At 29.9% G+C, this 13,018-nt stretch overlaps 1 protein-coding gene across 1 annotated transcript in view; it reads left to right on the forward strand.

Moving 5' to 3' along the window:
* The window catches only part of LOC106684531 (ectonucleotide pyrophosphatase/phosphodiesterase family member 5), an 18,830-nt gene extending 9,688 nt beyond the window's left edge, over positions 1-9,142 (forward strand). The window contains exons 2-4 of the mRNA XM_014426659.2: positions 3,964-4,429; positions 7,498-7,704; positions 8,862-9,142. Of these exons, the coding sequence (XP_014282145.1) occupies positions 3,964-4,429; positions 7,498-7,704; positions 8,862-9,088 (900 nt within the window). The 3' untranslated portion in view covers positions 9,089-9,142. The remainder of the gene's footprint in view (positions 1-3,963; positions 4,430-7,497; positions 7,705-8,861) is intronic.
* Positions 9,143-13,018: the final 3,876 nt, after the last annotated feature.

The following is a 13,018-nucleotide window of genomic DNA, read 5'->3' on the forward strand; positions in this document are numbered from 1 at the left end:
AAAATTAATTATTTTTAACGTTTTGAAACAGCCGCCATTATTTATTCCCTCTACCTATACTTGGCAGACTCGTCAATTTTGACTAGTAATTATACCTAGTTTTCAATTAAGTAATAAAAAATTGGGGTGAAATAACTGCCTTTTTTCTCCTCTTGGACTCTTATACTAAAATATCCTCCTTTCTAAACTTAACAGCCTCTCTCTGTCATCTAGTCCTCTTCAATGGTTCCAATCCTTCCTTACTGTTCGTTCCCAGTTTGTTGTTGTTCCTAATAATCCCCCCTCTAGTTCCCTACCTCTTCTAGAGGCGTTCATCAAGGTTCCTCTCTATCTCCTACCATTTTTTCCATCTTTATCAATGAACTTGGGCAACCAACAATAAACTTACATTAAACGCCGAAAAGACTAAAGCCATCATAATCGGACCTCCCTCTTTCCTTAAATCTATCCCCGAACATCCCAACTTTACTCTTAACAATACTGCTATATCATCATTCCACACATTAGTCAAAAATGTTGGAGTCAGTTTTGCTCAAACTCCATCCTGGAAACCATACATCTCCTAAATCTCCTGTCATAGCAACCCTCAAGCAGTTGTTCTAATGAGACATAGTCCCAGAATCGTAAACTATTTTTCATTCAATTTCATTATTAGTATTAAACCCAAATGTGAACTTAAGGTAAAAATTCTTTTTTTCTATAACATTATTGTTTAATGATTAATTAAAAGATAATTCATAGAAAAAGTGATATTCACTGAAGTAAAATCATGTTGATGATTCATACATTGTTAATTATGATCATGTTTGTGTGTGTTCTATGCTCTATTTTTACAGATTCAGTTGCAACTAAATTTGTACGTGTAGATATGCGTCGTTGTAAACGTAACGTATGTTTATCTTTTGAGAAAGCTTCGTTGGAAAAAAATTAACATTTATCTCATTAATCTCCATATCAAACAACAAATGAAATTTCGCAAAACAGAGCTGATGAGCACTCTATTCAATATTATTCAAATATATAGTCAACACAATTGAGTTATCACTACTTAGTTCTTATTAACTGACATCTATCTACGTGATACTGGATGTGTATTGTCATACAAATCAAATAGAAAACCGATCACCTGTGTAAACATTTCATGTTCATGGAACACCAGTGGAACTGAGAATAGTTTCTGGAAAGATCTTAATAATTTTTTAAGGTCATCAGAACATCCTTCTCAGAATTTATTGAATCAAAAACTCAGTGAATTTTTTTGACAGATTAATAAATGATTCAGGATTTTGTCACCTCAGTGGGTAAAGCGGTGAACTCATAATTCTCGGGCTCGAGTACGGGTCCATCAGATAAAATGATTATTATGCTCTATCATCCTTCAATCGACTCTGGTATCGTGTGGTACTCCTGGGGTTCTCAAAAGACTGATCTACATGACTGTTATAAGGCCTATCTGGACATACGGAGTTGAGCTATGGGGCTCCACTAAACCATCGAATTCCTCTCGAATCCAATCCTTACAGTCCAAAATCCTTAATGCTCCTTACTTTGTCACAAATCGAATCATCCATCAGGACCCAAATGTCCCATATGTTGCCGATTTGGCCAGAACCAGATACCAATCCTTCCATAATAAACTTCCCAACCACCCAAACCAACTCGTTTCTCACCTGCCTTCTCCTTCACTACCTAATATCCTTCTAGGCGTCTGAAAAGAAGATGGCCTCGAGTTCTTCTCCTTTAGAAATGTTTTTGGAGTTCTATCAATGGGTAGATTCTCCACATGTTTGTATCATGTCATAATATCACTTACAGCAAATTTACTTGATGTGTATATATGTATACAGTTGTAAATAACAATAAATAAATTATTAAAAAAAAAAATTCAAATTAATTGGAAAAATGATAAAAACATAAGGTTAAGCAATTAAAAAAAAATCAATCCGAAAAATTATATTGAGTCTTAAAAACTTTTAAAAATCGTAATTTCGCGCCCTGTTAAAATGAAGCGAATTCGCAAAGAAAGAAGAAATATTTAAATATTAAATGATTATATGATATTAAGTAGATTATATTTTTCTACCTTCAGCCTTCTGGAGATCGGAATTTAATCAGTCCAGTAACAAAAAATAATTTAAATTTAAAAAAAGTTCTTACTTTTTTTCATAATTTTTAATTATTGCATACCTTTACTTACTGGATTTTCTTACGTATATTATTTTATTTTTCTTCTCTCTTTCTCAATTTTAATATTACTGTATTCTCATACTGTCCATATCTTCTTATAGTTTTTACATTATACATTTCCTTCCATTACTAATTGTGTAATCTGTTAACTTCTTATATTCTTGTTATTCTGTATTTCCTTTTATTCATTATGGTTTTTATCTAGTTTTTTTGTTCTCAGCCCTGATAAAGGCCTGAAATTCTAGTCGACATGTTGGCACTTATGAAATATGTTTTACTTATTTGCGTTCTTCACTGACCAATCGTCTTCTCACGCGCTTAAGTTCTCATTTAACATTAAAAATAGAGATTCAAATTTTCAAGGAGAGGTTTACTTTACCACAAAGTTTACTTGTTTGGGATGAATTGAGCCAAAATTAAGGAATTCAGAAATTAATAAAAACTAATATTAAATTAAGAAAATTTCTAATTAGTAAAAATTAAAATAGTACTTTATTAATTAGTGCTGTATGTTGTTCCTATATATAACTGAAAATTTATTTTAAAAAAGTAGTTCACTTAGTTCTATTTTTCCACACTGAATCCTAGAGTGTTCATAGGCTATAATCGTGCAGCTTTTTTTTTTTTTTGTCGTTTTTTAAATAAATAATTTTTTTTCATGTATAAAGGATGTTGTTATATGATACATCGGTAGGGTTTGATACTGTATGTTCACCCATATATTCAGTGTTACTAATGTAAAAAGATTTATAGGAATAAGATAAAAGCTAGGTAGGAGAGAGAAGCTAAAATAAATAGGGGGTAACCGTATGGGGACCAGTCCTTTCGATGTAACTACAACGCAGGAAGTAACCACCAGACAACGTAAAAGAAAACGTTTCGCTAGCGAATGACACCTGTCTCCAAACCTAGTGGATTACAAGCATAAAGCAAACCAGTTCTGAGAACGTATGAGTTTAAGGAAAGGAAGGAGGAAGAATGTTGAAGTAAGAACTTCAAAAAATTTGTGTTAACCAATAGAGAAATTCTATTAGAGGAGACCCTGGAGGAGCTCAGGGAGAACGTGATGTCTGCCTCCTCAAATGAGATCTTATACGCTCCTAGTAAACATTTATATCGAGAGGATTTCAAATAGTAAACTTATTCGGGCTCGTTTGTATGAATTAATTTTATTGATAATGTGAAACTTTTCTTTAACGGAATCCTTCCTAATGGACAATTTTATTAAGGACTCGTCCAACAATAAGCAAATTTAAAGCATTCAAACCTCTCTGTTACGAAATTCCTCCATTCCGAATGGGGACACCTGTTTCATTCAGCAGATTTTATTCCTCTGTAACAGACAAAAGAAATAAATGGAAACTGATGATTCCACTACTAAATTTGCAGGTATACTCTATAGGAACCACTACAGGACAGGACATTTTTAATGAAGTTCAAAAGGTATTGTTAGTTTATGTTCAAAATTAGTTGGTGTATGCACAGATGGTCCACCTTCTATGGTCGGCTTACATAAAGGTTTCATCGGAGTTTTGAATGAAAAGCAACTGAATAAAATGTGCAAAAAGATGATTTGATAGTCCTTCATTGCCTTTTCATGAACCAATTCTCTGTCGAAGTTTGATTGAAGAGCTAGGAAACAAGCTGCATAGCACGAAAATTTGGTCTCTCGTTACTACAATAGGATTGTTTCTCTTCTATCACATTTGCTAATTACTAACTTATATTTATTTCTAACAATGACATTAATACATTCATTTGATTTTTATTTTATAGGCACTAAATGAGCGTGCAGGCAAAGGACGCCACAGCGGAGTATGGATGTGGGCAGGAGGAGAATACGAATACGGTGGAGTGAATGCTACGTTTACACAACCATACGTGGAGAACATGCCATGGAAAGAAAGTGCTGATAAAGCTTTATCATGGTTTCTTCATCCGAAGACTCCAGCGAATCTGGTTATGCTATATTTTGATGAGCCTGATAATCAAAGTCATAGTTCAGGCCCGGCCACAATATCGGAGAGAACTCGGGAGCAGATAAAAAAAGTCGACAACATCACAAAATATATTGTCGATTACTTGAAGAAAAATGACCTTGAAGACGTTAATGTAGTGTTTTTAAGTGACCACGGGATGGAAGGTATCTCTTTGGATCAGATCATCGACTTAACAGAGTTCGTTGGGAATAGAACTGACATGTATGGAGCATCACCAGTCTTACAAATATATCCTAAACCAGGTTGGTAAATTTGCAAATACATTGCAAACAATTACATGAATCTAATAGTTTCTGATGTGAGTGATTCTCGAGAAAATGCTGAGTCTAAACATAAACTATTACGTGCTGACACGAATAAAATTCAGGTAGGATACGCGCATCACACATTTTTCACTTACTATGAAAATTCATATTTTAGAGTTTCTCGAGATAAAAATACCAAATATCAACTTTGTTTCTGCCTAGATAGAACATTTTAACAAAAGATAACGAAGTCTTGTACATACGTATGCGATCGGAAGAGATCTGGCAATCTCTATTTTTTCCCTTTAATTATTCATCAAAGCCTTTAATATTTCGCATTTATCAAATTCATTATTATTGCTAATAATGACAAATGGTTAATTATTTCAAATAAGCAAAGTTAAAGGAACTGTAGAAGATTAAATTCGTCATTTAAAAAATGTTAAACTACTTCACAAAGGCGTACCCAGAATCAAAATAAGGGGGGGGGAAGCCATAGTCAGGTAGTGACATTTCAGCAAATGAAATCAAAATTTTAAGAAAATTATACAGAATTATAGCAGTGCTTTATTAGTTATTACAATTATTTGCTTGAAAATTTGTATTAAATTAAAAATTGTTTTCATTTCTAGGGGGGCAGCTGCCCCCTCCTACTCCTCTCTGCGTGCGCCCATGCTACTTCAATGCACATAATACTTATCTAGGATTAAAGACGACTTAGTTATACATTGACCAATTGATTTTAATCAGAATCTTTGGAGTTGTTTTTTATAAAAACCTAAAAAAAAGTGTAAAATCGATCCTTTAAAGTGGCATTTCCTGTACGACCATTTTCACGAATACGTTGCTTAAACATTCTCCAGTACTAGTTCTAAAATGTAGTTTCTTACAACTTCGATTATTTGGACTTAGGGGACCTCAAATCGTGCCTTTCCGTTGAAAAATTGTATTCAAATTTTTTCGTTGTTCCCTTAGTATATATTCCATATGCACGTAAGTTAAAGTAAAAATTATCTCGCATCCTAAGACTTCTCTGCTATTAAGGGCATACATTAAATAACCTCATAAATATTTTTTTAAAGATTATTTGGTATGTTAAAGTTGAAAAAACTCAGAACGTTGAAGAACGTATTCAACATTCCAAACTTAACATAAACAGATGGAATGGGATGAGAAATCTTTTACCAAGACACCTCTTTCAAGCAGTTTTATAACTTTTTAGATTTTATAAGTAGTTAGGCTTTACTAGTGAATTTTACAAACTTTGAAATCAGAAAGTAAATCCGAAATGTGGTTTTATGTAAGTTTCCATAGTACATTCTTAGTTTAGGGCATTCTTTGGGGGGGGAGGGGGTGGTATTTCCGAGTTTAAAGTGAGAATAAGGTTTTTGATACAGTTTGTGTCGTACCCGCCATCTGCTACGACGTATTTTGTATATTCAGGCAACGTGGATGTTTGTTTGTAATGTATTAAGTTCCATGCCAGAATTTTCAATTGTATAGTCTTATTCAACTCTTCAGGGTGAACAGTTGCACGGTTAATTTTCTTCAGTTTCTACTAGTGTAGGAAGAGTTCAAAACGTGAGAAATCATGAACGTATAGTGATAGTACAAGAGTATGGTAGAAGAAAAGTCAGTCGTTTCACCCCAGATTTTTATTGCTTTAATGAAAACTACGTATAATTACTAATTGATGAGTCTGCCAAGTATAGTTAGGGGAAATACTAAATGGCGGCTGTTCCAAAATGTTTAAAAAAATTAACTACCTAAAACATTAGAAAACCCAATAGAAGACCATTTAAAATAGAGAAAATTTTCTAAAATATGAGCCCTAATAGAGCTGTTTACGTTCGATAGTTCCCGATATAGAGATTTTTGAAAAGAAACATTTAATAAAATATATACCGAAAAATCAGTAGTCAGTTAATTTACAGTGGGGAATCTGTATCTGAGAAACCATGAAACGTACAGATGTCTATTAGCACTCAATTAAACCTAGATTAATTGTTTTTGAACATATTTAGATTAATTGTTTATGAACCTAGATAAGTAGTTTATGACGTTTATATTCGTATGAGTATTAATTTTCATGATATTTTATTCCTAGAAGGCTTCAATGTTTCATTTCTAACTAGTTGCTGAGATATGCCCATCTTTGAAGAATCACCAAAATGTATTATGTTCTTGTGCTTCACAGAAAACTTATGTTAAACTTCAATTGAAAAACTATTCAATAATTCATTCCAGATATGCCGATTCCTTAAAAATTGGTTAAATTCAAATCCAATAAGGAAACATTTATATTTCCTCTAAGAATATTTCTTTTTTTTTTTGTTTTTGGTGATACAAGTTCATGAGAAATCATTATTATTTATAGATGTGACACTAAGACTTGTTCCTTCTAATTTGGATTCAACACATTAAGATAGTATTTTAGAAAGATATCTGATTGAAAGAAGAGTAGTATTATGTGACAATGCAATCAGCGCCAAGCTAAAGAAAGTGCATGTTTTTCATGACATCTGAATCCCCTAAGCGGTTTCTTATAGAGTTTATATTGGGAATGACTTCAAATTCTCTCACTCTATCAAACCAAGCTCACTGCCTTCAAGTTCTTATATCTTCAAAATTATTGATAATATTGTCATCATTTTTATTTATTTATTTATTTTATTTTTTTTATGTTTTTCAGAGAGATCAGATTAATTTATTTTATTCCATGATTTTTAAGAAGAATATTTTTGGCAGTAATTTCTTTTAAATAACTAAATAGATTTACATATTTAATATTATTTTGAAATACTTCATTTTTAGAAAAAAAAATTAAAAATAATTTGTCATACTGGCCTTAGTAAATCAACCATACTTAAAACTATTTCCTAATTAACAATATTAAAAAGCTAGCTCTATCCTGTATATAAAAAAACTCCTCTCTCTACCTTTTAGAGATTGGTAGTTGTACAAACAATCTATCAAAATATCTTTAGTATTGTTTGCACCATCATGTATAGTATATCAAATTTCTTTAACAAAACCTGATTAATGTTTCCTTCTTTTTTTTCCAGGACAAAGCACCAGAAAAGTTTATAAACTCTTGCAGGCTGGAGCCAATAAAAATAAACATTTTAAAGTGTACTTGAAAAGAAATATACCATATCATTTCCGTATCAAGAATTGTAAAAGAACTGCTCCAATCATTGCGGTGGCTGATCCTCCTTATGGCTTCCAGGATTATTATAAATCTATTCGATGGCAAATTGAAAACCGTGGAGGTGATTTTATAAATAATAAAATATTTTATATAAATTTATTTTTGTATAATTACTTACTAAGGCAATTTTCTTAACTTTACTCCTGAGTAAGTTATGTATATTTCCTATAAATTAATATAATTGTGAATAAAATAATGCTATCAGATTCTAGGAAAACATCTCATTATTCATTTTAGATCAATATATATTTTTAAAAAGCACAATTAACAGTCTACATTTATAGCAGTGTCCATCAACCCTAAGAAAACAAATAAAATAAACCCCATCCCCATATAGAAAGTACAAAATGTATAATTCTCCTAATCTATATTCAAATGAACTAAATGTGAAAAATAGAAATGGATAAAAAAAAATTATATGATTTAATTTTTATTTTTTTCAAAACCCCCAAAGTAAATTAAAATTATAATGAACCTATGACAAATTTATTACACATTTATTATTATTACACAAAACCAGTTGTAGAGAAAAATCAAAAATATATAACAAACAGTTTTAAAACATGTAATATAATGTTATAATTATATTCCTTCCTTCTTTTAATTTTTCCTAATTCCTTTAAGAAAAATTATATTTATTTATAATTATATATATTTTTATAGTTACAGATACATAAATAAAATAAAATAAATTTTATAAATTGTTAAATTAAAATATCTTCAATATATTTTTTCAAATCTAAAACTAATACCTTCAAAAATGTGATATTTAATTAATTTTTTCTGTTTCTTATAATTTTGATAAACAAAGTATTATTTAATTTAATCCAGTAGGTTCAAACACTTACTAAAGTTACTAAGTTCAGATGATGTTAAAAGAAATTTTTTTAACTTGTACAATGCTTTTAAGTTACACACATAAAATTAAATTATTCCTAAATCTGACATGTTATTCTCACAAATGTTATTATTTTTAGACAACAAAATTTGTTAATAATTTAGGCCCTTCAAGTAACAGATTGTGTTTTATTGTGATATAATTTTGTTAAATGATTACTCTTTCTGGGGTTAATAAATTAAATATATTTTATTTATTCTAAATTATATATAATTATTAAGTTCTCTTTTGATTAGACCTTTCATTTTATTTATTGATCTATTGTTTTATACATATCATAAGTGATTATGTGTTAGTGACTTATATACTTTTTTTTTCAGAATCCCCTACTGGCTTTTATGGCATTCATGGATACGATCCTCTCACAATTAGCATGCATCCATATTTTATTGCTCATGGCCCACTATTTAGGAAAAATTATGCTGCTGGAGTCTTGAGAACTGTAGACATGTATCCATTGTTTGCTCATGTACTCAAACTTAAATCACCACGTTTCAAACCAAATGGTTCATTCTTTGGTGTAAAATCTATTTTTCGGCATCTCTGAACCTATTGATGAATAAAGGCTCCAAGATTTTGTGTGCCAAGAAGTTTTCCTGTTCTCAGTTTGTTTTATTTACCCGCAACACAATATCCTTAATAAATATATCTATCTCTTTTTTATAAATATTTATGGTATGAAAAATAGTTTTATATTTGCTACTTATAAAGTTTCTAATAATGTCACTCACTTTTATTATCAATGCATCATGATCCAATTGAGATGTTATTTCAGTTATAGAACTTTTTAACACTTTTCAACACTTTCTTCTCCCTTTGAGGTTCAAAGCATTAATTCTTAGCTAGTGATTAATAAAATATATCATGTTTGTTTTCACTTGCTTGTCCGGTCACAAAATTACGGCTGAAAGTTTACAAGTCAATATAACTGGTCAATGTTTTTTTGCAGTAAACCTAAAAAAATATGGAAGCCATATTTTCAGCAGCCTTACAAGTAATGGTATAAAAATAAATTTAGAACATAACCATCTCAAGAACACTTTTTGGCTCTGTCACAGATTTTTCGTTCAGACCTCCATATTTTTAAAATGACCTACAACAGTAAAAATTTTCATAGTATATTATTTAAATTAGTTTTAGTTTTAATTTTCTAAAATTTGAGTTATAGTAGGTTTCTTCACGTTCAATAGATCTCGAGATACAGTTTTGTTTTTTCTAAATAATGAAAAATCATTCTATTTTTTTATATTGATTATGTTTAGTTTAGTTGATAAAACCATTGCTCCTATTTATTTATATACACTATAGTACATTTAATTAGCTTTACATTGGGTCCTAATACTTTACTTCTAATAGTTCTTCTTCCTCTTTCTATAATACTTCTTCCTCTTTACTTCTAACAGTTCTTGAGATATAGTTTTTATAAGCCAAAAGTTTTTCCCCAACAACCAGAAATCAACATTTTGTGAATTTATTTTGGCGACTATCATGGAAACTGATACTACAGCTGTATGAAGTATGCCTTCGACTAAATACCTGGCACACATTCACTTTGGGTTGGCTGGTTGAATTTTAGCGGACTGTATAATTGAAAAATAAAACAAGATCGAATGAAAATAAAATTCTATTATAGTAGTTACAAGTGGTGTAGGGGGTGGCCGAAATAAAACATTTATGGTTAAAAGGGTTAATTAATTTTGAATGACTGGGGTATGGAAAATTGTAGATATAATAAGGTGGTTGATGTTGATGAAGTGGAGGTTAACTATATTGAACTGGGTGAACTTACTCCAAGCTTCCTTTCCTCTCTCCGCATTCCTGTACCTCTCTCTCCTCTGCTGCTAGGAACCACAGCTAACACAAAATAATTGAGAGCTAATAGACTAATAGAATCTGTACATCCCTTGTAGAAGTTTTCATGATATTGGCCAAAATATTAATTTTTCGTTATTTGAAACACAGCTATTTAGGACTCACCTAATACATAAAAATGAATATTTGTTAGTTCGTACTATATGCACTGGCATACCATCCATCCATTTCTGATGGGGCTTTTAGCTAAATGTTCAAGATTTTCCTGGGAAAGTTATTGACCGAATTTTTCCAATTTTTTTTTTTTTGGTAAAAAAAACATTTTTTTCATGGTTATTATACGCCAATCGATTCGTCTCTTTCCGGGGAACAAGAAAAAAATATTACTGATTCTATCAAATAATTTTGTATTCAATAAAATTAAAAAAACATAATAAGAATGTCAGCAAAGTTGGTAAAAATACATTGTTTTTATGAAAAAGCAAATCATATTCGTTTATAGGCTTGATTCATTTTGAGAATTTTTATTTTTTCTATCGGTGACCATTGTTCGTATAATCGTTCATAATTCCTCTATATTTTATCCAATTTCTATGTTAATAGAACCATTGAAAATCTGAATGTCTGCTATTTTAACTTACATTAACAAAATTTAGATTTAATGCCCTTATAAGGGTAAAATATTAGTTCCAAATAAACAAGAACTCTTCATACGTTTTATTTTATATCTCTGGTTCTGATTTGTTTAATTAGATCCGGTTTGTTCCTAAACCACTGCAAAGTTTGGAGTAGATTGGTTGAGTCGTGTTGAAGTTTTCTATCTTGTATTTTTAAAATAAAATGTTATTTACCGCTATAAACTAAAAATATATAATAAACAATTAATTTAATGATTAATCAAATGAATTAATAACAAAATATATTAATTTATATCAAACTTTCAATCATATTCAATTAATCTATCTAAATCTAATGGCGAAGCATTGCCGGGTCTGCCAGTATATTATAAAAGTTACACTGTATTAAATGATTTTCTGTTACTTTTTTAGTGTTGGTCTTTTTAAAGAAATGGAGCTCAGAATGAAAAATTTTGAAACAACTTCCGTTTTTTAATTCCCCAACTCCGGTTGGCAGATTCATAAATTTTATCTATATATAGTTTTCACTAAAATAATACAAAATCGAGGTGAAATTACTTGATTTTTTTCTTCTCTGGGATCTTTGACTACAAGTTGACCCCTGAAAATCACGGTCAAATTTTAAATAATGTAATGTAAAGTTAGCACTTTTCATGGTCCATGTAATTATACATCACATTAATTACAATTTGAAAATAACTGTTTTTAATAATTATTACTTCACCATTACCTATCTTTTAATTAAAAATATAAAAACAATTTAGTCTAGTTAAAATATTATCCTGAATAATAATTAAAAAATATTCTATTTAGTTAATAAAGTACCTGAATTTTTGAGTATTGTAATTTTAAAGGTTTTTTATTTTTGTAATAATTTTACTCGATAATCTCCATATTTTTATAAAAATATCAACATATTTTTTAGTAGTACCATATCTTATATACTGAATTTTTTCCTTCTTGGAGAAGATGGTAGGAGGATGATTCTGATCGATTCTGGCTGAACTGTCAAGAATATAAATAAAAGAGTTTAGCCAAAATCTCTGCCGAAAGCTCCCAGATGAAGACCTGAAACTCAGGTCGAAACGTCGTCAGGAATAAATAATTTTTGTTTATTTGTTTTTTGACCATCTTCTCCACGTATTAATCTACAGTCAACTGTCTACACCTCCTTAGAAATTTTTCTTTGTTGCAAAATTAAAACCTTAAATGATTGGGTTAAAATCTCACTTGATTTGAACTGACTCAATTAATTATGTGTTGAGCCTAGTATCTATTAATTATACGGGTCATTATCTGAAGAATTAACTTCCTAATATCTAAATAATAATAAGTCACAATTTCCAGCTGCAAAAATTTTACTTCTTTTTACTGACTACAATAAATAAGTTGTTTTATGGAATCATCCTAATGACTGACTAAATCAGTGAGTTGAAATAACTGATTGTAGATCAAAAACAAAATTTTAAAGCTCTTACCTAGGGAAAAAGCAAGGGGGTGAAAAAACTGTCTTTTTTAATTTTTTATTTACTACTCATAAATCTATTTCAGAGGTAAAATATAGCCTCCATAGTAGAACAGAAGGAATGGAATAGTTCTTATTTTTGCTATTGACTGTAGCTAGGACAGTAGAGGTTGAAAATGGATCAAACGTATTATTTACATATTTTCAGATAATGACCAATACAGCATTTTTATAGTAAAATGAATATAGAAAAAATTCCGAGAAAAAAACAAAAATTTGAACCAGACGATTTTTTTATTTTTAATTACATAAGGAAATGGTGTGCCGATAGTACAATTAACATCGCTTTAACTGCATGAAAGCCCTCTTAGTTTAAAAAAATAAAACAAATTCTTCATATTTTTGTAGAAATTTTTCTCTAGTTGCTGTTTAGAATTATAAAATTTTTTTTTTTTTTTTTTAAATTGATAGATTTATTTATTGATAGATATTACAATCTGCCACACAGTTGTGGGCAATAGGTAATATTGATGAATGATCTCATACATACTAAAATAAAAAA

Source organism: Halyomorpha halys, unplaced genomic scaffold (assembly GCF_000696795.3).
Source record: "Halyomorpha halys isolate HHAL.00 unplaced genomic scaffold, Hhal_1.1 Scaffold588.1, whole genome shotgun sequence".
NCBI lineage: Eukaryota > Metazoa > Arthropoda > Insecta > Hemiptera > Pentatomidae > Halyomorpha > Halyomorpha halys.